General features: G+C 46.9%; 1 protein-coding gene across 7 annotated transcripts in view; it reads right to left on the bottom strand.

The window, feature by feature from the left end:
• LOC130108500 (neuron navigator 1-like) overlaps positions 1 to 22,500 on the bottom strand; it is a 176,852-nt gene that overhangs the window by 117,185 nt on the left and 37,167 nt on the right. For 6 of the 7 annotated variants that reach the window (XM_056275453.1, XM_056275457.1, XM_056275455.1 and 3 more), the window contains exon 4: positions 15,338 to 16,168. The exons of the other annotated variant lie outside the window; for it this stretch is intronic. In XM_056275453.1, the coding sequence (XP_056131428.1) occupies positions 15,338 to 16,168 (831 nt within the window). The remainder of the gene's footprint in view (positions 1 to 15,337; positions 16,169 to 22,500) is intronic. 7 annotated transcript variants of the gene reach the window in all.

Below are 22,500 nucleotides of genomic sequence, written 5' to 3'. Positions count from 1 at the left end.
TATTGTGTGTAGGACAGTGTAACTAGTTTATGGTGTGTGGGACAGTATAACTAGTTTATGGTGTGTAGGACAGTGTAACTAGCTTATTCTGTGTAGGACAGTGTAACCAGTTTATGGTGTGTAGGACAGTGTAACTAGTTTATGGTGTGTGGGACAGTGTAACTAGTTTATACTGTGTAGGACAGTGTAACCAGTTTATACTGTGTAGGACAGTGTAACTAGTTTATGGTGTGTAGGACAGTGTAACTAGTTTATGGTGTGTAGGACAATGTAACTAGTTTATGGTGTGTAGGACAGTGTAACTAGTTTATGGTGTGTAGGACAGTGTAACTAGTTTATGGTGTGTAGGACAGTGTAACTGATTTATTGTGTGTAGGACAGTGTAACTGATTTATTGTGTGTAGGACAGTGTAACTAGTTTATGGTGTGTAGGACAGTGCAGTGTTGTAGTACTCGAGTCCAGGACTCGGACTCGAGTCCGACTCGAGTCCTGATTTTCATGACTCGTGACTCGACTTGGACTTGAGCACCGATGACTCGGACTTGGACTCGGACTCGCGAATTTACTGCATTCGGACTCGGAAGTTGGAGACCCGGACTCGTGACTTTTTAATTGATAGACTGTTTTTGTTAGATTTTTTTTAAATAATAGGCCCTATTAAAATATATTGATAGCTATATTAATACTGTAACATTATTCAATTTCGTGTAAGGGCAGGCACGTGTGTTCCACCTACATGCGGATTCACGTGGCGTGCATACCGTCATGTTCAGTAGCGCGAAGATGCCTAAAGAGACGCCCCGAATTGTGCGCTTTGCTTGCACAGATTTTACAACAAATTCCAGCAAGATCACTGCTAGATGTTCGATATGTAAACGAACTATTGAGGAGAAGACCGGGACAACCTCAAACTTCAACAGACATCTGTCAAGGATGCACCCAGAAAAGTAAGTGATATGCAGTCAGCTGATGATATGGTTGGTGATCAGTTAACGTTAGCTAGCTAGCCATCTAGCTACGGTAACAATAGCCTCTGAAGTGACTCAACCACTGGTCCAAGATGTTGGGTCAGGTCGTGTGGCGGGTATATCATGTCACTAGAACCGTTGGGTTCGGTGGTGTGGCGGGTATATCATATCACTAGAACCAAGTGAAATTGTGTAGGTAAGTTAAGTAACGTTACTGTTAGAATGCTAATGCAGCATTGCACAGAAAAGTCACAGTACGGTTCGCTTTCGGTACGAGCGTGCCATCCATCTCACTAATGATGAGTTGGTAAGTAACACGCAGCGTCTTCGTGTTATAGGGAGATTAAAACTGATTTTTCTTATTTATCATTTAGCTAATTACCAAGTAGCATACACTTAACGGAAAAAACACACCACTCTGAACTACCGTGTTAGCATTAATCTTAACTAGCAATAACAAATCCGCACATTGCAGATCTCCGCCATGAATATTCTCCAAGTGCGGAGAAGGAAGGAGTCTAGCCTATATGCATCCACAAATAATGTTGATAAAATGTGCACAACTTTACAATGCAAATAAAAATAATTGTAGGCTATTACTCGCTAAATGGACTAATTGAAGAAAGCTAATGTGGATGCCGCCACTGGTTTTCTTGAGAGCTGGAGACGGTACAAGATTTGACGGATGTGGCATCCCCCCCCCCCCCGATGTACCGAAAACTACCGAACCGGATCGTGATTGGTGACACCGCATAGGCTACTGTAAATATGGGGATATTTTTCTTTGCATATATGCAGCATTGGGTGTGCCAAATTCTAAAAATAGACACGCGCGACGTAGCTTTTGAACAGTACTATGAACTGGCTCTGTCTTCTAACAAAGTCACACCCTCCCTGACCCATACAGAATAAACATACAGACTCACGGAGGATAGAGAGTTAAAGCTCAGCTAGGTAGCATGTAACATACTTAAATCAATAATTAAATGACTTGGTTTTGCTAATTAATCCCTGTCCTGTTAGTCTCATAAATTATGTATCTTTTCTCATACTTTTCATTTATCCAGCTAGTTTACATTAGTTAATCTACTAATATGGTAATGTTAGTTATATAGATAACTAAATATGTAACTTAACTGGTTATGGTTCAAACCACTATGTGTATAATGTGTAACATTTGTATTGTTATTGCATATTGTTATAGCTATAACGTTACACATTTTTTGCTGTGAGAAAGATTACTTGAAACAGTTTGGCATCAGCAAGCTAAAGTGTGTATCCTATCTTCCCCTAGGTTCCAAGAATACCATGCCTCCACTGCTTCAGATGTGATGCCAGCTGCTCCAGGTCAGAAGACTATCACATCATTTTTAAATGATGGACAGCAAAGGATGTACGACCTCAAACATCCACGTCAGAAGGCAATAAGTGATGCCCTTGTAAAAGATCTAATCATTAAGTGCTGCTTGCCACTCTCCATTGTTGACAACGAGGACTTCAAGCACTTCCTGCATGTCCTGGACCCTCAGTACCGGCCCATAGCAAGATCCACAATTTCCTCTGTGACCATTCCAGGAATGGTGGAAGTCAAGAAAGAACAGATAAAGAACCAGCTGGCAGAAGCATCGAGTGTTGCTGTTACCACAGACATTTGGAGTGATCGAAAGATGCGGTCATTCCTTGGAGTGACAGCACACACAGTGGCAATGGATAAAAAAAAAACAGGAACTCAGCCTTCAGTCACATCTTCTTTCCTGCAAAAGAGTGCATGGGAAACACTCAGGAGAGAAGATTGCAATGATGTTTGAATGCTGTGCTGAAGAATACCTGATTAAGGACAAGATCAACTTTGTCATAACTGACAATGCATCCAACATGAGAAAAGCTTTCCAGGCCAGCTTTCCCCTAGAGGATCCTTGTGATGCTGAAGCTCATGATCCCAGCACATTTGAGGAGGATGATGAAATATGGCAAGACCTGATGCCAGAAGATCAACAGACAGTCAATGACACTTTGGCTGAGAACTGTAAGATGCAGAGACTATCATGCTTCACACATTCACTGCAGTTGGTCATAAAAGATGGTCTGAAAGACACCAGTGGGCTGTCAAGCACCCTAGCAAAGCTATCCCGTGCAGCCAACCTCCTCCACAGTGGCACCTCGTTTAAAGACTGCTTTGAAGCGTGTTCTGGTGATGCAACAATTCCAACAGCGAATGCCACACGGTGGAATTCCACTCTGAAGAAGGTGAAGACTTATGTGCATTTAGACATGCAAAAGCTGTCCAGTGTGTTGGAATCAGTGGGGCACAAAAGCCTTATCTTATCCCCGCGAGAGTATGCTCAGCTTAAAGAACTGATCGAAGTTCTTGATCCGTTCTTAGAGGCAACCAACCTAACTCAGGGTGAGACTACTGTCACCGTCAGTGTGATTGTGCCCTGTGTCCTCACTCTGCGCTGTTACCTGCAGGAAATAAGAGGAAAAGCCAGATACTGTGGGCCTCTGGTGAGAGCTCTGGAGAGCTCCTTGAAAACAAGGTTTGCAGAGGTTTTCAGTGCAGTCAAGATACCAGGATGTGAGCCGGCTGAAGGAAGAGGCCCCACCAAATTTCCTTTCACCAATGCCTACTTCATAGCATCTGTGTTGGACCCAGCATTTGGCTTCCAGCGGCTAGAACATGATGTGCAGCTGGACAGTGACGTCAAAGATGTGCTGAAGACTGAGATCAAAGGTGAGAAATGTTTTGATTAACGTTAGTTAAGTGATTAACTATTTGATTGTTGTGATGTTTATATCATTGAAGGTGTTACAATAAAGCACATAGGCGTGTCATTTGTCATGTAGGCCTAGTCAATAACATATTTGTAATGAGTCCCCCATGCCCCCTCTCATTTCAGAGTATATAAAGGCAGAGGGTGACAAGCAAGCGGTATCAACAGCAGATGCAGCGGAAGCAACAGGACCAGGGGAAGGTGAACTTTCAGAGTCTCCTCCTGAGAAGCAGTTGAGAATGTTCTCCCACTATAGGAGGACTCCCTCCTCCACCGAGAAGAAGCCGTCTGGCCAGGCTCAGTTGACTGCATACCTCAACTTGATCGCTGAGCAGGACTCTGACTCAGTCCCGTGCCTCAGGTTTTGGCAGCAAAACAAATCCAAATTCCCTACCCTCTATCAGATTGCCACACAGGTATTCTCTATCCCTACCTCCAGTGCACCCATTGAAAGGGTATTTAGTCATGGAGGCATTTTGATGAGGCCTCACCGTGCAAGGTTGAGTAGTTCCATGCTGTCAGATCTTATGTTTTTGAAATGAGACGTGTATGCTTAAAACTAGTGCCACCAGCCTTTTGTTCCTAACTATTCCTGAGAGACAATGTCTTTTGACTAGTTTTTATGAATGTATTGTATGCTGTGGAACTTACTTCTGTATACTGTTTCCACCATTTGCTAATATCATGCTATTCACAGCTATCCAGGTGTTTTGAAGCACATCCAATGTTCAGAATGTCAAAGAAATTCAGACTGTTCTAAAAATGTGTGTGTGCGCGCATGCTTGCGCGTGCATGTGTGCGAGTGTGTGGGTGTGCATTTGTTTGGCTATCATGTCACAAAGTAAATAAACTCCCTTTGAAATGGTGACAGCTGTGTCATTTTTGTTTAATGTAGACCTTTTTTATTTGTATGTCAGATCTTTGACTGTGCCCGAGTGGATCACCGGAGCCATCTTGGAACTCGACTCAGACTCAACCTTGATGACTCGGACTCGGACTAGGGTAATAGGGACTCGACTCGGACTCAGGTAATGGGGACTCGACTCGGACTCGACTCGACTTTTCTTTGGTGACTCGGACTTGGACTTGGACTCGAACACTGGGGACTCGAGACTCGACTCGGACTTGAGGTTTAGTGACTCGACTACAACACTGGGACAGTGTAACTGATTTATTGTGTGTAGGACAGTGCAACTAGTTTATGGTGTGTAGGACAGTGTAACTAGTTTATGGTGTGTAGGACAGTGTAACTAGTTTATGGTGTGTAGGACAGTGCAACTAGTTTATGGTGTGTGGGACAGTGTAACTAGTTTATGGTGTGTAGGACAGTGCAACTAGTTTATGGTGTGTAGGACAGTGTAACTAGTTTATGGTGTGTAGGACAGTGTAACTGATTTATTGTGTGTAGGACAGTGTAACTAGTTTATGGTGTGTAGGACAGTGTAACTAGTTTATGGTGTGTAGGACAGTGTAACTGATTTATTGTGTGTAGGACAGTGTAACTAGTTTATGGTGTGTAGGACAGTGTAACCAGTTTATGGTGTGTAGGACAGTGTAACCAGTTTATGGTGTGTGGGACAGTGTAACCAGTTTATTGTGTGTAGGACAGTGTAACTAGTTTATGGTGTGTAGGACAGTGTAACCAGTTTATTGTGTGTAGGACAGTGTAACTAGTTTATGGTGTGTAGGACAATGTAACTAGTTTATGGTGTGTAGGACAGTGTAACTAGTTTATTGTGTGTAGGGTGTGTAGGACAGTGTAACCAGGGACTGCTACTGTTAATAAAATGGTGAGTGAGGCTGTAGAAGTGGTGACAGTGATTGGGACTGACAGCTACACTTGTGTATGTCCATCAAAATATACCAAAACGCAGCAGCTTATCAGCCGGCAGGTTTACGGCCAGAATGAAACTATCACATGGAGTGTGCGTAGGCTCGCCAGGCTGTTGCTTTGCTGCTTGATTCCCACTGAGGGTTTAAACGAAATGTCCCACGCCTCTGATGTGTAACCAGACACTTTCACACTGTCTCGCAAACAAACGGCTGCCCGCAGCGAATTCCTTCACCCGGAGCCGGCTGGTGCTCTGCAGCTGATGACATGAACACCGCCACCGGCAGACAGCGGTGACGTGAGCATGAGGCTGCCGTCACATACTGCCACGCATGTGTGTCTTCTGCACAACTTCACCACATTACACTCTGAAACCATGAGACTCACTCTGCTGTGTGTCTGTGTGCGAGTGTGTCTGTGTTTATATATGTATTTGTGTATGTGTGTGTATATATGCGAGTTTGTGTGCGCGTATGTGTGTGTCTGTTTGTTGTGTGCATGTGTGTGTTTGTGAGTGTGTATGTGTGTGTTTGTGAGTGTATGTGTGTGTGTAGTATGTGTGTGTATACATACTTTGTGCCATTTCCTCTATACGTACAACATAGTGTGTTTGTCTGTATGTATACGTGTGTATATGTGTGTGTGTATGTGTGTGTGGATACTTTGTGTCATTTCCTCTACACGTACAACATAGTGTGTGTTCTAACGAATCTCAGTGGAACATGAGATGCATGACTTCTCTAAAGACAGACACACTTCTGTGTTTTAACGTTTCAGTTTTGACAACGAGGTCAATAACAATGAAAACACTCCCCACTGTGTTGAGAAACACTGCACTCGCTGAGAAAAGCAAAAGGTGAAAGTATCTAAGAAATAGATAGGCGGCAAATGTGGAGCTCGTCTTGTTTGCTGAAACCGAGGCTAGTGATCAGTGTAAGTGTGAGTAGTGTAGTAGTTAGTGAGTGTTAGTAAATAACTCAGCTTGTTACTTTGTAACAGCTTTCTCTTGTACTGGTAATGTACTGAGGGATGTGAGCCGCTACTGTTGTTTCACTGTTACACTCACTTCAATCACTCAGCGCCTCGGTCAGCACACGTGACGTTCTCATTTGGATCTTGATATACTCTCAAGATCCCCACAGGGGGACTCCTCTCTGCATTTAACCTCCTAGCTGTGTAGCTAGCAGCAGTGTAGCTAGCAGCGCCCGGGGACCGCCGCCAGTTCTTCTTGCCACTGCCTTGCTCAGGGGCACAGACAGGAATATTAACGCTAACGTGTGTCTTTTTGATGGTGGGGGAAACCGGAGCATCCGGAGAAAACCCACCGCAGACACGGGGGGGAACATGCAAACTCCACACAGAGGACGACCTGGGACGACCCCCCCCCCCCCAAGTTTGGACAACCCCGGGGTTCGAACCCAGAGCTTTCTTGCTGTGAGGCCTGTATATCTATATCTATATATCTATCTATATATATATATATATATATATACACACACACACACACACGATGCCTGAACCTCGACATGAACAATCACTTGTTAAAAATAAAGAAACCTGCAAAAGCACAAGAACACCTCAACCACATTCATAGGCAGTGTACTGATGTCCCAGTTTAAACTGTACATACCTGTATCTGTTTGTCTGTGTGTGTGTGTGTGTGGGGGGGGGGTTTGCATGTTTGGTGTGTGTGTGTGTGTGGGGGGGGGTTGTATGTTTGGTGTGTGTGTGTGTGTGTGTGTGTGTGTGTGTGTGTGTGCGAGCATGTTTAGTGTGTGTGTGTGGGGGGGGGTTTGCATGTTTAGTGTGTGTGTGTGTGTGTGTGTGTGTGTGCTTTTGTGTGCATTTCTGTTGTGTGATAGCTGAAACAATGAATAGTAATATGATTTGGGTGGAAGAAGACAGGAAGCAGACCACACTAATGTAGTGTCTCCTGCATTACTGCATTAACCCTTTTGGGACCAACCGCAATGCACTTCACACACACACACACACACACACACACACACACACACACACACACACACACACACACACACATCCACGTAACTATATATATATATATGTGTGTGGGGGGGGGGTTTGCATGTTTGGTGTGTGTGTGCGTGTGCATGCATGTTTAGTGTGTGTGTGGGGGGGGTTTGCATGTTTAGTGTGTGTGTGCTTTTGTGTGCATTTCTGTTGTGTGATAGCTGAAACAATGAATAGTAATATGATTTGGGTGGAAGAAGACAGGAAGCAGACCACACTAATGTAGTGTCTCCTGCATTACTGCATTAGCCCTTTTGGGACCAACCGCAATGCACTTCACACACACACACACACACACACATCCACGTAACTATATATATATAGTTACGTGGATGTGTGTGTGTGTGTGTGTGTATGTGTGTGTATGTATGTATACACACATGCACACGTACACCAAACGAGACCAGAACTACACCATCCTACACACAGATTTGTTCACAATCTCTCCTCTGTCTCTCTCTCTCTCCCTCTCTGTCACGCTCTCTCTTTCTTTCGCTCTCTCTCTCTCTCTTTCTCTCTCTCTCAACTCAGTTGAACTGAAATAAAAACTCCATCTGTGTGGAGAAAGGACGGTTGACATAAATGAAGAAATGAGTGAAAATCACTGATGAAAAACAACATGAGCTCACCCCCCCCCCCGTCTAGAAATGACAGTAGGAAGATGTCCTCTGTTCTTTCTCTTCCCCTCCCTGAACAGTCGCACCAGAAATATCCTCTGTGCTGTCACACTGGTGAAACAACACCGCTGCACTCAGCTCACATCAGAGCTGAGAGGAAGAGAGACAGTGAGAGGAAGAGAGAGAGAGACTGCAACAGACAAAGGGGATGAGAGATAGAGGGAAAGGAAGAGGAAAAATGGAGAAAAAGAGGGTGAGGGAGAGGATGAAACGGGGAGAGCGAGGCAGAGAGAGAGAGGGACAGAGAGAGGGGGAGAGGGAGAGAGAGGGGGAGAGAGAAGGGGAGAGAGAGGGGGAGAGAGAGAGAGAGACTGGGGGTCTGACGTTTGTCAGACTTTGTCGTTTATTCAGTTTGTCAGCGGCTCGCTGGATGACAGGAGGCCTGTCCTGAACCCGTCACTCTGACCGCACCCGCATCCTTTCACACCACGACTGGTGGACGTGGGTGAAAGATACACCGTTACACACAAACATGAGTACAACACATAAATACAACACACACACACACACACACACACACACACACACTAACAGCAGATGAACGTCTGCTTATAGCTCCTCAAACAGATCTGTTGCCACTGACATGTCTGTGCACGTTATTTATGCGTGTGTGTGTGTGTGTGTGTGTGTGTGTGTTCTTGTACTTCTAACCCTTCAATGTGTTTATATGCTAACAACTCCAGACACAGTGACACAGTTCCTGTATTTTTCAACTTGGCACAATCAAATAAAATATTCCGTCCCCATATTCAGTCCTCCAACCCGGGTCTTTACCCTCAATCTGATCCCCTGTGGGAAAAAAAATCCCTGATTTCCCAAATCTTCATAATGACATGCCAGCAGATGTCCGTAGGGTTTAATCTGTAATTCACTTTAGGCTTGATGGCTGGTCTTTTCATTGCAATGGATCTGTGATTGGTGAAATGGGGGGGGTTGAATATTCTCATTATCTTGATGCAGGACTAATCATGGAGTGAGCTGGCGTCTTAGCCGGGATCCCCCCCCCAAACCATAGCTGCACCATGCTGGGACGGCCCGCGGCTCTAGGCGTCTTACCAGCCAACACACACCTCATTAGGGGTGCTGGATGGGTGCAGGAGGTGTCATTACTGGCAGACATCCGAAGTGTAGCGCTCATGATTATACTGGCAGCACATATTGTAAGAGTCACAAAGCACTATTCAGCTCCACATCTGTATAATTTAAACAGTACAGGGTAAAAAAAAAACCCTGTTAATTACTCCGTTTCTGTGCGTCCCACCTTAACGTAAACACTGACCAAGGAGGTCATTTTGACCATTTTGGACTTCCAAAGTTTAACAACTTTGTGGGGGGACAAAATACAGACCTGCCACTCCCTGAGTGCTCCTAGAATGCATAGATTTGGATTAAAATGAGTTTTAGATCAATTGCACAAAAGCAAGGAAAAAATAAATAAAAAATTATAAGATCGACCAAAAACGACCATGGGCGGTCAAAATGGCCGCCGGTTTTTAAACTCTATATTCTGTCAAGATAAATACCCAATTGAGATATGAATGCATTGCATATGGTAGTATGTCTGTTAAGAAACGACTGAGACCAACATTTACATTTTAACAGCTGTAGTTAGTTTCATAACAGACATACTAACATATGTAATGCATTCTGGTCGTTGTTTGGGACTGTTTCAATATTCATTTTCAGTACTTTTTTTACGTTTCACGTTGTATAGGCCTTGTTACGTTTGTTAGATTAGCAATATGTGTTTTCTGTTTTGTTTTTCAGGTAATATTTTCACTTTTTCAATTTTGCTATTCAAGTTCGACCGTGTCTCTCTGAAGTTTAAATTGTTTAAAAATAATATTATAGTTGTTAAAATGTTAATTTTGGTGTCGGTTAGTTTCGTAACAGGCATACTAACATACGCAATGCATTGGTATTTCAATTGGGTATTTATCTTGACGGAATATAGAGTTTAAAAACCGGCGGTCATTTTGACCGCCCATGGTCATTTTAGGTAGGAGTGAAATCGTTCTAGTCGTTCTAGTGTTAACAATATAGACTTCTTTACATTACAAAACCCTCCGTGTTTCAGGTGCAACTGTTACTTTGCTTTACTTCTGGTCCTGGGTACGACGTTAAACTGCAACCGCCTGGTCGTCGGCGACTAAACCGGCACCCCCAACTTCAACCCTTGGGTTGTCGTGAGGAGGGTGTGTTGACACCCAGCAGGAGTAAAAAAACAAATTCTGTCAACGGGCAGATGAGTTCCTCTGTGAACCAACGGCCATCCATACCTGGACAGGAGATAGGGACAACCAGGTACTCCCCCTACTGAAACACAACAATGACTCAACCAGACTCAGTCGTCATAAACGGTGGAAGAGACTTGTTGAGACATCAGCTGTGCTCCTACAACCTCCATAGGTTATGGAACTGATGATGATGATGATGATGACGTTACTTTAGCTGCACCGTTGCTACTAAAGACGTCATCTTCTTCTTCAAGGCCTCCTCGTTAGCCAGGGTTTCCAGCACCATCAGGATGATATGCTTGCCAAACAAGTCTCCTCCAGTTCTTTCTGTCCCGAGCTGATCTTGTTGCCTCCGATATTTTCAGACTAAGCCATTCTTTGATGTCTTAATGATACTGCCTTTTTGACTTCATACGTTGTCATATATTGATGCTGCTGACAAAATGGCAATATGTGATGCACAAAATACCCATCAGTATAAGTGTGAGATGCAGCAGGTTAACCACTATCTAAAGTCATCAACACTCATACGTCGGGCTGAAGATTCAACATTGGAGTCTATTGAAAACCCTCAGCATCTCTACACAAACACTGAAGGGCTCCCTGTGTGTTGTATATCAAGGCCTTGTCAACATATACTGTGACACCGTGGGATGAGAATATGTTGGGATTTCAATTCCAACATATTTTATCTTTCAAAAAACTACAGACACACAACAGTTACCGTCACTCATCCTCAGTCAGCTGGACGTGTACATGACCTCACAATATCTGCTGCACACTGGGGTGTTATTCTCCATCCAAGTGTATCTGGTTCTTAGTGTATCTTGACCAGACAGAGGACAGACTTCAGCAGCAGTCTGCATGACGCCTGGAGGCTAATCTCAGAAGGACAGCGTCACAGCACATGATGCTAGCTGTCACACACAACAGCATGTGCGCTCATATTCACACACTTCCTGCAGCCAGCTGGGCTAAAGGCGAGCATTTACGCTACACAAGAGGCATAGCGGGGCTGTGGTGCACACTGTAGCATAGACACATCCTTTCCTCGCCCGCCGTTACCTTGTTGCTGAGGTTGACTGAGAGGTAGGGAGCTGAATGAGAGGTAGGAAGCACAGGAAGGAGACGTAGCGGTTGGTAGGACAGATCCGCCGGATGTCCGTAATCTGTCTTCTTATGACAGAGCACACGGAGCAGAAACCAATTAGCTCCGCGTCCCATCGGAAATGGAAGAGCAGATATGATGAAGGATGAGCCCACAGCCGCGAGCTACAGGGCGAGCTACAATTAACCTCTCTGCAACGCACACAGACACACACACACACACACGAACACCTTCACTGGGCCTCGTGTGACCCTCTGGCAGGTTGTGGTAGACTGTACAATAACCTAATGTTGTTCTGTCAGTTGTGCAGTCAGAAATAAATTCAGGTCATGATTATTAGCATTATATTGCTCTGCTTGCTCCCCCTCGTGTCTCTCTTTCTCTCTCTCTTTCTGTTTCTGTTTCTTACTCTCTCAGCCTCCTCTCTTTCTCTCTTTGTGGCTCTGTCTCTCACCATCCATCTCTCCCTCTAAATACCAAGCCCTGTCCTTTTGCTATTTGAATCTCAATCCTGATTGCCCCCCCCCCTCTCTCTCTCTCCTGTATTTTCCTCCATCTTCACTCCACTATTACTCCCTCTCCTCTCCTTCATCCCCAACCCGCCAACACTGGTTGAGGTGTGGCCAGCTGAAACAGAACTGCACTGAGGAACAAGGTGTCTCACACACACACACACACACACACACACACACACACACACACATATACACAATCACTCCATCTTTCTGTCTCTCTTTCACTCTCAAAGACACACAACTAACATTCCCTCTCTCTCTCTCAGACACACACACACACACACACACACACACACACACACACACACACACACACACACACACACACACACACAGCACCGCAGGGCAAGGTCACACAGGCTGTGATTTGGGGCTGAGGAAGGGTGAGGAAAACAGGAGGAGGATGGTTTAAGGGAGGAAGAGAGAGACAGAGAGAGAGAAAGGGGGGCTGAGCTGGTGATGATGGACAGAAAATAATTTCCTCCGTTACATCTGGTCAGACATAATGACCCACTACACTATCCTCTTCCTCTGTCTCTCCTGCTCCTGTCCTCCCCGATACGCTCCCCCACAGCAAAGGGGGAGAAAGATGGAAAAAGAGGGACGAGAAAAACGAAAAGGGAGAGTGAGACAGAAACCCAGATGAAGAGAGAGTTGGTTTATGAATAATGAATGATAGGTGCAGACCGGGACCCCCCAGCCTGACCTATGACACATAAACACAGTCATCCAAACAAAGACACAAAGACACACAAAGTGTGTGTGTGTGTGCGCGCGCGCGCGCCACAAAGCCTGCTAGCTACCTGCTTAATGCTACCACCCCCTCATATTCCCCCCTCTCCTCCTTTACGTTGTCCCCGGTAACAGGATGGAGATTGGGGGGGGGGGGGGCTGCTGACCATCTGTCAGCCGCCTGAAGATCAATGCAACTGTGGGGGGTTACGGGGTTGATGGTTGAGGTGTGTGTGTGTGTGGGTGGGGGGGGGGCTGTGCCTAAATACGTGGCCTGCCGTGACCGGAGCCTGACTCAATATGCTGCCGTTTTATTTACTGAGGGGAGACTCTGGCCCCTCACCAGCCCCGCTCACCAGCCCCCCTCACCAGCCCCGCTCACATGCTCCGCTCACCTGCCCTTTATGAACAAATGGTTGATGTCCATGAGCCTGAGGGGCTGACACCGCACACCATGACCATGATCCATCACCCATAATGTCTACAAAGTACTTCTGTATCTAGATTACCATCTGTACCTGTATCCATATTAGTGTCTGTACTTGTATTTTATCTGTATCTGTGTTAGTATTTGTATCTGTATGTTTATCTGAATTAGTATCTGTATCATGGCATGTGTATTGGTAATTGTATTACTACTACTATTATTCCTGCAGTTGTGTGTATCTACACTAGAATTTGTATGTGTATTTTTACTACTATCTGTATTAGCATCTGTATGTGTATTAGTACTAGTATCTGTATATATCTCTGTATTAGTGCTAGCATCTGTAAGTGTATTAGTACTTTGTACGAGTATGTGTATTACTACCAGTATCTGTATGTGTATTGCTACTAGTATGTGTATGTGTGTCTGTAGCTCACTGAGGCAGTGGGTCACAACAGAGGAGCTACAACACCTCCCTGCCAACAAACGAATGTGCAGCGGAAACCAAGTCAGCCCTCTGGATGTGCTTACTTCAGCTGGTCTGAACAAGCACGCTGTTCCTTTACACTTATAACCAACCGCTCGGTCGCATACAAACATACTACATGCATGTGCAGATTTAAACACATGCACGACAACCTCAGCTCATTGGCTGCTTATAAACAACGGCACGTCTGAACACTACACTGCGGTAAACAGGATTCATGGAAGGGCTCTCGTCGGAGGCGAAAAAGCAACTCCGAAAAACACATGGACACTCTGCTGAGCTGCAACACAGACGGAGCTCATTTCAAATTCCCTGTTGATGCTGGAGCTAGAACAGAGCCTGGGCGAACAGTATGGGTGTGGAGGAGAGACAGACAGACAGAGACTTGACTTGACCATTTTGTTTTATATATTCCCTAACTTCTTATAATTCTATGTATGCAATTTGGTGATTCAAGATGAATATCGTTCATGTCTGAGCTTTTCTTTCTGTTACTTCAGCAATACAAGATTTTTCTTAAGAGTTAATACTGGTGTGGCACAGTTGTACATTGAAAGTCATGCCAATAGAACACTGCTGGATTGAACTGAGCTGAACTGAACTGAAATGAGGGTAACTTGTATATAACAGGCTCTGCTATGTAACTCATATATAACATTCTCTAGTATCAAACTCAGACGTAACTATCTCTTGTATGTAATAAGTATGCAGCAGTCTCCAGTTTGTAACTCGTTTCTACGTCTCCAGTATATAAGTCTCTAGTATGTAACTCACGTATGACATTCTCTAGTATCAAACTGATATGTAACTGGTTCTATTATGTAACGTGTATGCAACAATCTCCAGTCTCTAGTATGTCACTTGTATATAAGTCTCTAATATGTAACTTTTTTATAACAGTCTCAAGTATGTAACTCATACATGACAGTTTCTAGTATGTAACTTGTTTGCAACAGTCTCTAGTATGAAACTCGTTACAGTATCTAGTGTGTAACTTGTTGTAACAGTAATATGTTAGTCATACAAAAGTCTCTAATATGAAACTCATTACAGTCTCTAGTATGAAACTCATAGATAACAGTCTCTAGTATGTAACTCATATGTAAGTCTCTAGTATGTAACTCATATGTAACAGTCTCTAGTATGTAACTCAAACACAAAGGTCTCTAGTATGTAACTCATATGCAACAGTCTCTAGTATGTAACTCATATGTAACAGTCTCTAGTATGTAACTCATACATAACAGTATCTAGTATATAACTCATATGTAAGTCTCAAGTATGTAACTCAAACACAATGGTCTCTAGTATGTAACTCATATGCAACAGTCTCTAGTATGTAACTCATATGTAACAGTATGTAGTATGTAACTCGTTTGTAGTATGTAACTTACTGTAACAGTCTCTAGTATGTAACTCATATGTAACAGTATGTAGTATGTAACTCGTTTGTAGTATGTAACTCGTCAATGCTGTTTCAAACCTTGATCTTTGGAACTGACATGTCTTTAGGTAAACTATAGGGAATTATGAAAAACTGTGTTGAACTCACCCAACATCTGGCTGAAGAGCAGCTGCTCCAAGTCTCCTAGAACTGTGACCACCAGCTCAGGGTCCACTTTCAGAAAAGCCTTATCTTCCTCTCCTTCCATCCCCTTTGACCCCTTCTTCTCCTCTGTGGCGAGAGCTGTAGCCTTCCCCTTTTCCCCCAGTTTCTTGCCATTACTTCCTGTATTCCCAGTTCCATTTCCGTTCGGTTTTGTAGGTTGGTCGGAGCGGTCCATGTCTGGACTCTGGCCTGACTCAGAGCAGGTCTTGCTAATGGGTTTGACCTCGGCGTACGGCCCACGTGGCTTACCAGGAGCCGGGATACGACTGGGCTTGCCCAAGTTGGGCGTCACGGCTGGCGATGAGAAAGGTTTGGGCTTCCCCTGAAACAGAGACTGCTCTGACTTGGATAAAGTCCGGGACAGCGGTGCCCTCCCGCCCCCGGCCGAACCTGCTATGGTCTGGTTTATTTTGTTGGCTCCCCCGCTTGGACGGCCCATATCGTCTGTCCACTGGGTCGGGGACTGGTAGAGGTGCAGTTTCTTCTCGGCGTCCGTGAGCACGGACAGGTTGGTGAGCGAGTGCTGCTTGCGGAGCCTGGATGGGTTGGGGCTCGGGATGGGAATGGATCCGGAGGTGGGCCGATAGACCTTCAGCTCTGGCCCAGACGGACGGGGGGCTGCCTGTGTTGGCGCGGACGGCTTGGCCGAGCTCTTCCTGGAGGTCATGGTGCGGGCTGAAGGGTCCTGGCAGGTCGCCGTAGGAGACCTCAGGTCCAGCTCTCTGGATTTACCACTCATGCTAATGTTAGTCACATTAGCCCCCAGCATCCCTCCTGCAGAGAGTCAAACAGCAGCATCAGTCACACACTGTCCAACACACACACACACACACACGCACATGCACGCACACACAGCAGACTGACAAACCTGGAGGGAAAGAGGGAGGAAACGGAGATGTGCAAATGTCAAGACTGTCTGTTCTGTCTCTCTCTCTGTCTCATTCTCTCTCTCTCTCTAGCTCTCTCTCTTTTCCTGCAGTAGGTCCAGACGGAGTCGGGCTCCCTGCTGTGCCAGAGACCGGAGCTTTAGCCCCGCTTGAGGAGAACAACTGGCAGGTTAATGGACTGGTATCATTCTCCTTCACTCGCGGACGGTAATCCATGAATCCGTAGATCTCCTTTCAGATCTTTGTCCCCCTTCCCGGCGCTGAAATCTGCTCCGTTTCTCCGTAGGTCTCTCTCTCTCTCTGTCACAGTAATAACAATAGCACCACTACAGCGCAACACTACGGCTCTCGCTCTCTCCCTCTCTCTGTATTCCCTCCTGCCTGCCAGGCGACCAGCAGCCGAATGACAGGCAAAACAGATGCAGCAGCAACACCGCCTCCCTCCTCCCTCCCTCCCTCCCTCCACCCATTCCCTCTACCTCTCCCTCGTTCACTTGATCGCGCTCTCTCACATGCTCGCTCGTCCACCCTGCTCCCCGCGTGCGCCAGCTCATTCACCCTCCCCTCTTCCCTCTCCGTCCGCATGTCCCTCCCTCCTCTTTTCTTTTTTCCTCTCTCAGCTCTCTCTCCTCCCACTGGCTGATTCACCCACCCATCGCTTTTCCTCTCCCTCTCTCTCTCTCTCTCTCTCAAACACACACCACAGATGCTGCTGTGCCGTCCAGCAGCATGTCTGAGACACAAGGGTTTGGCAATAAATTAACCAAGCTTTTGTAAAAGAACAAAAAAACATACACTGCGCTCACGCTCTCTTCCTTTTCTCCTCCTCCCTGGTCTCACACCTTCTCTAGCTGTCAGTCATCCTCTTTGTTCTGCCTCTTTTGTCCTCTGCCTACTCATATCCCGCATATGCAAAGAAAGAAAGAAAGAACCTGATTTTGCCTAAACTAGATGTCCGTATCCAGAATCTTTCACGCACACAATTTCACACTCTCACTAATTCCCCTATTCATCCATTCACATCCACATCCTCTGATAGTGCTAATCACATGAGGCCCACCCTTGATAAAGCGGACACGCATTATCTGAATAATAGCTGTAAGTACTAGACGAGCTTAACATGGGAGGACACAAATACACACACACACAAACACACACACACACACACACCAGAGGCAACACTACCTTATATGCAGGTAATGCAGCTGCATTGGGGCCTGTACGCATAGAGCCCTCTTTATGCCGCCACTATCGTATCAAAGATCTCGACTTGAGCACTGAATCTACAGCATACGGTTTGCTCAACAATGTGTGGGGCGTCTGGGTGGCGTGGCGGTCTATTCCGTTGCCTACCAACACGGGGATCACCGGTTCAAATCCCCGTGTTACCTCCGGCTTGGTCGGGCATCCTTACAAACACAATTGGCTGTGCCTGCGGGTGGGAAGCCGGATGTGGGTATGTGTCCTGGTCGCTGCATTAGCGCCTCCTCTGGACAGTCGGGGCGCCTGTTTGGGGGGGGAGAGGGGGGAATAGCACGATCCTCCCACGCGCTACATCCCCCTGGTAAAACTCCTCACTGTCAGGTGAAAAGAAGCAGCTGGAAACTCCACATGTATCAGAGGAGGCATGTGGTAGTCTGCAGCCCTCCCCGGATCAGCAGAGGGGGCGGAGCAGCGACCGGGACGGCTCAGGAGAGTGGGGTAATTGGCCGGATACCATTGGGGGAGAAAAAATAAAATATATATATAAATGTGTGCAAAGGGTACCCGTGCACAGTTATCGACATGCGTACTACTGCATAGCAAAATCCATACAGAAGACTTAGCCAGCTAGCTAGCTAAGTGTTGACACTTAGCTAGCTAGCTGGCTAGGTGTCAAGACTTCACACAGCGAAAAGCTGAGCCTATGACGTAAGTAGAACTTATTTATTATTTATTTGACTACCTACACACTTTTGTTTTGTGTTTATAAGGTCTTTACAGACATGAGCAATGTCATCTATGTGCGTGTGTGCTATCACGGATTATGGACGCGGAAGCCGGGCAGGCTAAGCTAACTGCTAGCCCATGCAGACTGCCAGTTCTGACAACACTGAGGGCGGTCTGGCGGCGGCCTCGCCTGGCGTTGACTGTGTTTTAAGTGTCGTTGTGTGGCGTGCGGGGAGTTGTGTCGAAGGTGTCTGGCTGGGAGAGCTGGATCGGCTGGGGGAGCCTGGTCTGCTGTGTCGGGTGGGCCCAGGGACCACGACCCTGACCGGAGCTTCTCGGGTGGTCTGACAGGACGCAGAAGCGGGGCAGGCTAAGCTAACTGCTAGCTCATGTCGACCGGCAGTTCCGACAGTCATCCTGGCGTTCGCTCTCTTGGACAGTGAATTTTTTCTTTTGTTGTTGATATGTTGGATATATGTGTTTTTGTAGCTTGGTTGTGTGTTTTTGTCTTTGTGTTGCACTGCTGTGGGCTGGGGAAACCACGTTTCGTTTCATTTCATGTTTGCACGTGCACGGAATGAAACGACAAATAAACGTTTCTGATTCTGATCCGTTACGGTGCTCCGACACCGGATGTTGTTAAGCAGGCTCGTCTGTCACCATCTTGGCCTTGCTGTTATGACTCCTCTTCTCCAGCAGGGCGGCGGTCTGTTTTCCTAGTAATCATTTGTTAGGCATTTCGTTGTTGCTGGTCGTTTTAAAGCTGCGTACTTTCACTTCTCTCATCCGCCACTGATATTAAGCTACATTATGTCTGATACTGTGATGGGCGAGCTGGGGCCCGCTTCCACCATCTTGCACCGGGGCCCGGCGCTGACTCGGGACGCATGTGACAAACACACTTACCAGCCACTCACACAACATGACGGGCCAATTACTGACTATTCAGTTAGAAGCCACTGGACCTGAAACGATCATCCCAACCCACTAACATCACATTATCGCTCTTCTCCCTCTCTTTCCTTCCTTTCAGCCCCATCCCTCCCATCCCACTCTACTTAATGCAGGAGCACAGACCATTAACACCACCGTCTCCTCCGTCCACTCAGCATGGCCACACCTCACTGAGGGAAAACCTACTATGGACACAACTCGTTCAGGTGTGTGTGTGTGTGGGGGGGGGGTGAAAATGTGTGTAAGTGTGTGTGGGGGGGGGTGTGAAAATGTGTGTAGGTGTGTGTGGGGGGCGAAAATGTGTGTGTGTGTGTGTGTGTGTGTGTGTGTGTGTGTGTGTGTGTGTGAATTAGTGTGGCTGTGTGTGTACAGGAGAGAGAGAGAGAGAGAGAGAGAGAGAGAGAGAGAGAGAGAGAGAGAGAGAGTATCTTTGTGTGTGTGAATTAGTGCGGCTGTGTGTGTACAGGAGAGAGAGAGAGTATACTTGTGTGTGTGTGTGTGTGAATTAGTGTGGCTGTGTGTGTACAGGAGAGAGAGAGAGAGAGAGAGAGAGAGAGAGAGAGAGAGAGAGAGAGAGTATCTTTGTGTGTGTGAATTAGTGCGGCTGTGTGCGTGTACAGGAGAGAGAGAGAGAGAGAGAGAGAGAGAGAGAGAGAGAGAGAGAGAGAGAGAGAGAGAGAGAGAGAGTATCTTTGTGTGTGTGAATTAGTGCGGCTGTGTGTGTGTACAGGAGAGAGAGAGAGAGTATACTTGTGTGTGTGTGTGTGTGTGTGTGTGTGTGTGTGTGTGTGTGTGTGTGTGTGTGTGTACAGGAGAGAGAGAGGGAGAGAAAGAGTATCTGTGTGTGTGTGTGCGTGTGCGTGTGTGAATATGTGTGAGCAAGAGTGTGTCAGATTGATGAGACGGGCCTGGAGAAGCCGTAGCGCCCCCCCCAGGCCTCGCTTTACTTAGCCACGTTTGACCACGTCGCCTCACGTCCCTCACACATCCCACCTCATCACTCCTCCCCTTCATCCTCCTCTTCCTCCCGGCCCTACTTTAACTCAGACAGTTGTCCTTTTTTTCCGCGTTTTCCTTTGAGACGCACACGGCTTGGTAGAGAGACCATCAGAGAGAGTGAGACGGGGAGAGAGAGAGAGAGAGAGAGACAGACAGGAACATTAGCGCTGAAACGCCATGATGGTGCAGAAAAGGAACTCTGGAAGTTTCTGAGCGACCCATCGCCGCTCGCCGGCAATCAACAGCGCTCCCTGAATACGAGTTGTGCTTGCATCCTGCCTCGAGTGCCATACAGCACCAACTGCGGGGGGCGCACTCCCCGCGGGGCTTATTAGAGCCCTACTGTATGCGATCACGACGCCTCGCAGCGCCGATCTTATCGGGTCTCAGACAGCCGGGACATGGAGCCCCGCTTGGCGGTCTGGCCACTGGGCCGATGCCCGTTCTCCTGCTGCATTTGCATAAATCAGTTGAGACCAATCCAGAGCGAAAACAAGCCGTGTCTTGTTTGCTCACATTCCAGCCTCCACATTACAGCCGCACTTCAAAAACGGACCATTATCCGGCCCGACCCGGGCGGCGTCACTGACGCTACACCCGGCACGACCCCTGTGGGTGTGTGTGTGTGTGTGTGTGTGTGTGTGTATACTGTGTATGACTGTGTCTCTGGGTGTGTGTGACTGTGTCTCTGAGTGTGTGTGTGTGTGTGTGTGTGTGTGTGTGTGTGTGTCTCCAGCCCAGCCTAATATCGGTGCAGGTTTTAACACAGCAGACATTAACACACAAACTAGCGGGTTGTGTGTTTTATTGTGTCACGGCTGAACACATTCATTAGCAGTAGCTTGCGTTAATAAAGGGCCAATGTTGAGGTGGAGACCCTGCACGGCGGCTGGGGCTGCTGCACGGTGACAGTTAAAGGGGGCTCGGGGGGGTTGTAGCGGGCCGGTGAGGGGGTGGCGGTGGGGGGGGGGGGGTTGTTGCAGTGGGCCGGTGAGGGGGCAGGGGGATGAAATTTAAGGCTAATAGGTGCCGCACGTCAGCCCTCACACCTCCCCTGTGAGGGATTAGGGTTAGCTATCGGAGAGTGACAGCGCACAAGGCGAGTCTGTGTTGCACAGACCCACACGTAGAGAAGACGGGCCCGAGGCTCTTGAAATCACATCCACACAAACGCACACGCACACGCACACACACACACGCACACAAGCGCGCCCGTCTGATAATAGGCAAGGTACGTTCATTTGTATAGCACATGTCAGTGCCACATGTGGCATAAAAATACATTAAATAAGAAATGAAATAAAAATACATCTAAAAACAAAAATAAATAAAAGAATTTGAATTAAAAAAAAAACCGGGGTAAAGTGCGGGATCAAAGTACAAAGTGAAAAAGGGCCAAAGTGAAACCGTCAGTGGGCTGAAGATTCGTTTTTTTTGCCCCCGTGTTAAAAACGGAACGACTGTGGCAAATCTCCCATCTTCTGGAAGGTTGTCCCGGCTGTGTGCAGCATTACACATGCTACGAAGGACCGATAAATGCTGCTTCACCAGGTTTGGTTCACCTCTGGGAATAGTGAATATATATTATAATAATAATAGTTAATTACTCTGGGAATAGGGAAGATGGCGGCGCGAATTCAAGTTTGCGGTCTAAGTTGTGTCTAAGTTTTGTCTTCGTTTGATGGCTGGGAGAGCCTGGTCTGCTGCGTCCTGTGGGCCCAGGGACCACGGCCCTGCCTGGAGCTGTGCCTGAGGAGGAAACACCGAGGGCGGTCTGACAGGACGCGGAAGCGGGGCAGGCTAAGCTAACTGCTAGCCCATGCAGACTGACAGTTGCGATAACACCGAGGGCGGTCTGGCGGCGGCCTCGCCGGGCGTTGACTGTGGTGTTTTTGGCGTCGTCGTGTGAAGTGTGGGGAGGTGTGTCGAGGGTGTCCGGCTGGGAGAGCTGGCGTTGGCGTTGGATCGGCTGGGGGAGCCTGATCTGCTGCGTCCGGTGGTCCCAAGGACCGCGGCCCTGACCGGAGCTGCACCCAAGGAGGAAGTGTCGAGGGCGGTCTGACAGGACACGGAAGCGGGGCAGGCTAAGCTAACTGCTAGCCCATGCAGACCGGCAGTTCTGACAGTCATCCTGGCTGGCGTTCGTTCCCCTGGACAGTGATTTTTTTTATTTTTTTGTTTAGTTTAGATATATGTGTTAGTTTGGATATGTGTGTCCTTGTAGTTGCTGGAGATGTGTGTTTGTTTTGTGTTGCGCTGCTGTGGGCTGGGGGAAACCATGTGTTGTTTCAGTTCATGTACTTCCGTACATGAACTGAAACGACAAATGAAGTGTTC

Source organism: Lampris incognitus, chromosome 2 (genome assembly GCF_029633865.1).
Source record: "Lampris incognitus isolate fLamInc1 chromosome 2, fLamInc1.hap2, whole genome shotgun sequence".
Classification (NCBI taxonomy): domain Eukaryota; kingdom Metazoa; phylum Chordata; class Actinopteri; order Lampriformes; family Lampridae; genus Lampris; species Lampris incognitus.
Note: the sequence above shows the minus strand (reverse complement) of the source record. Positions and strands in the feature narration are given on the sequence as shown.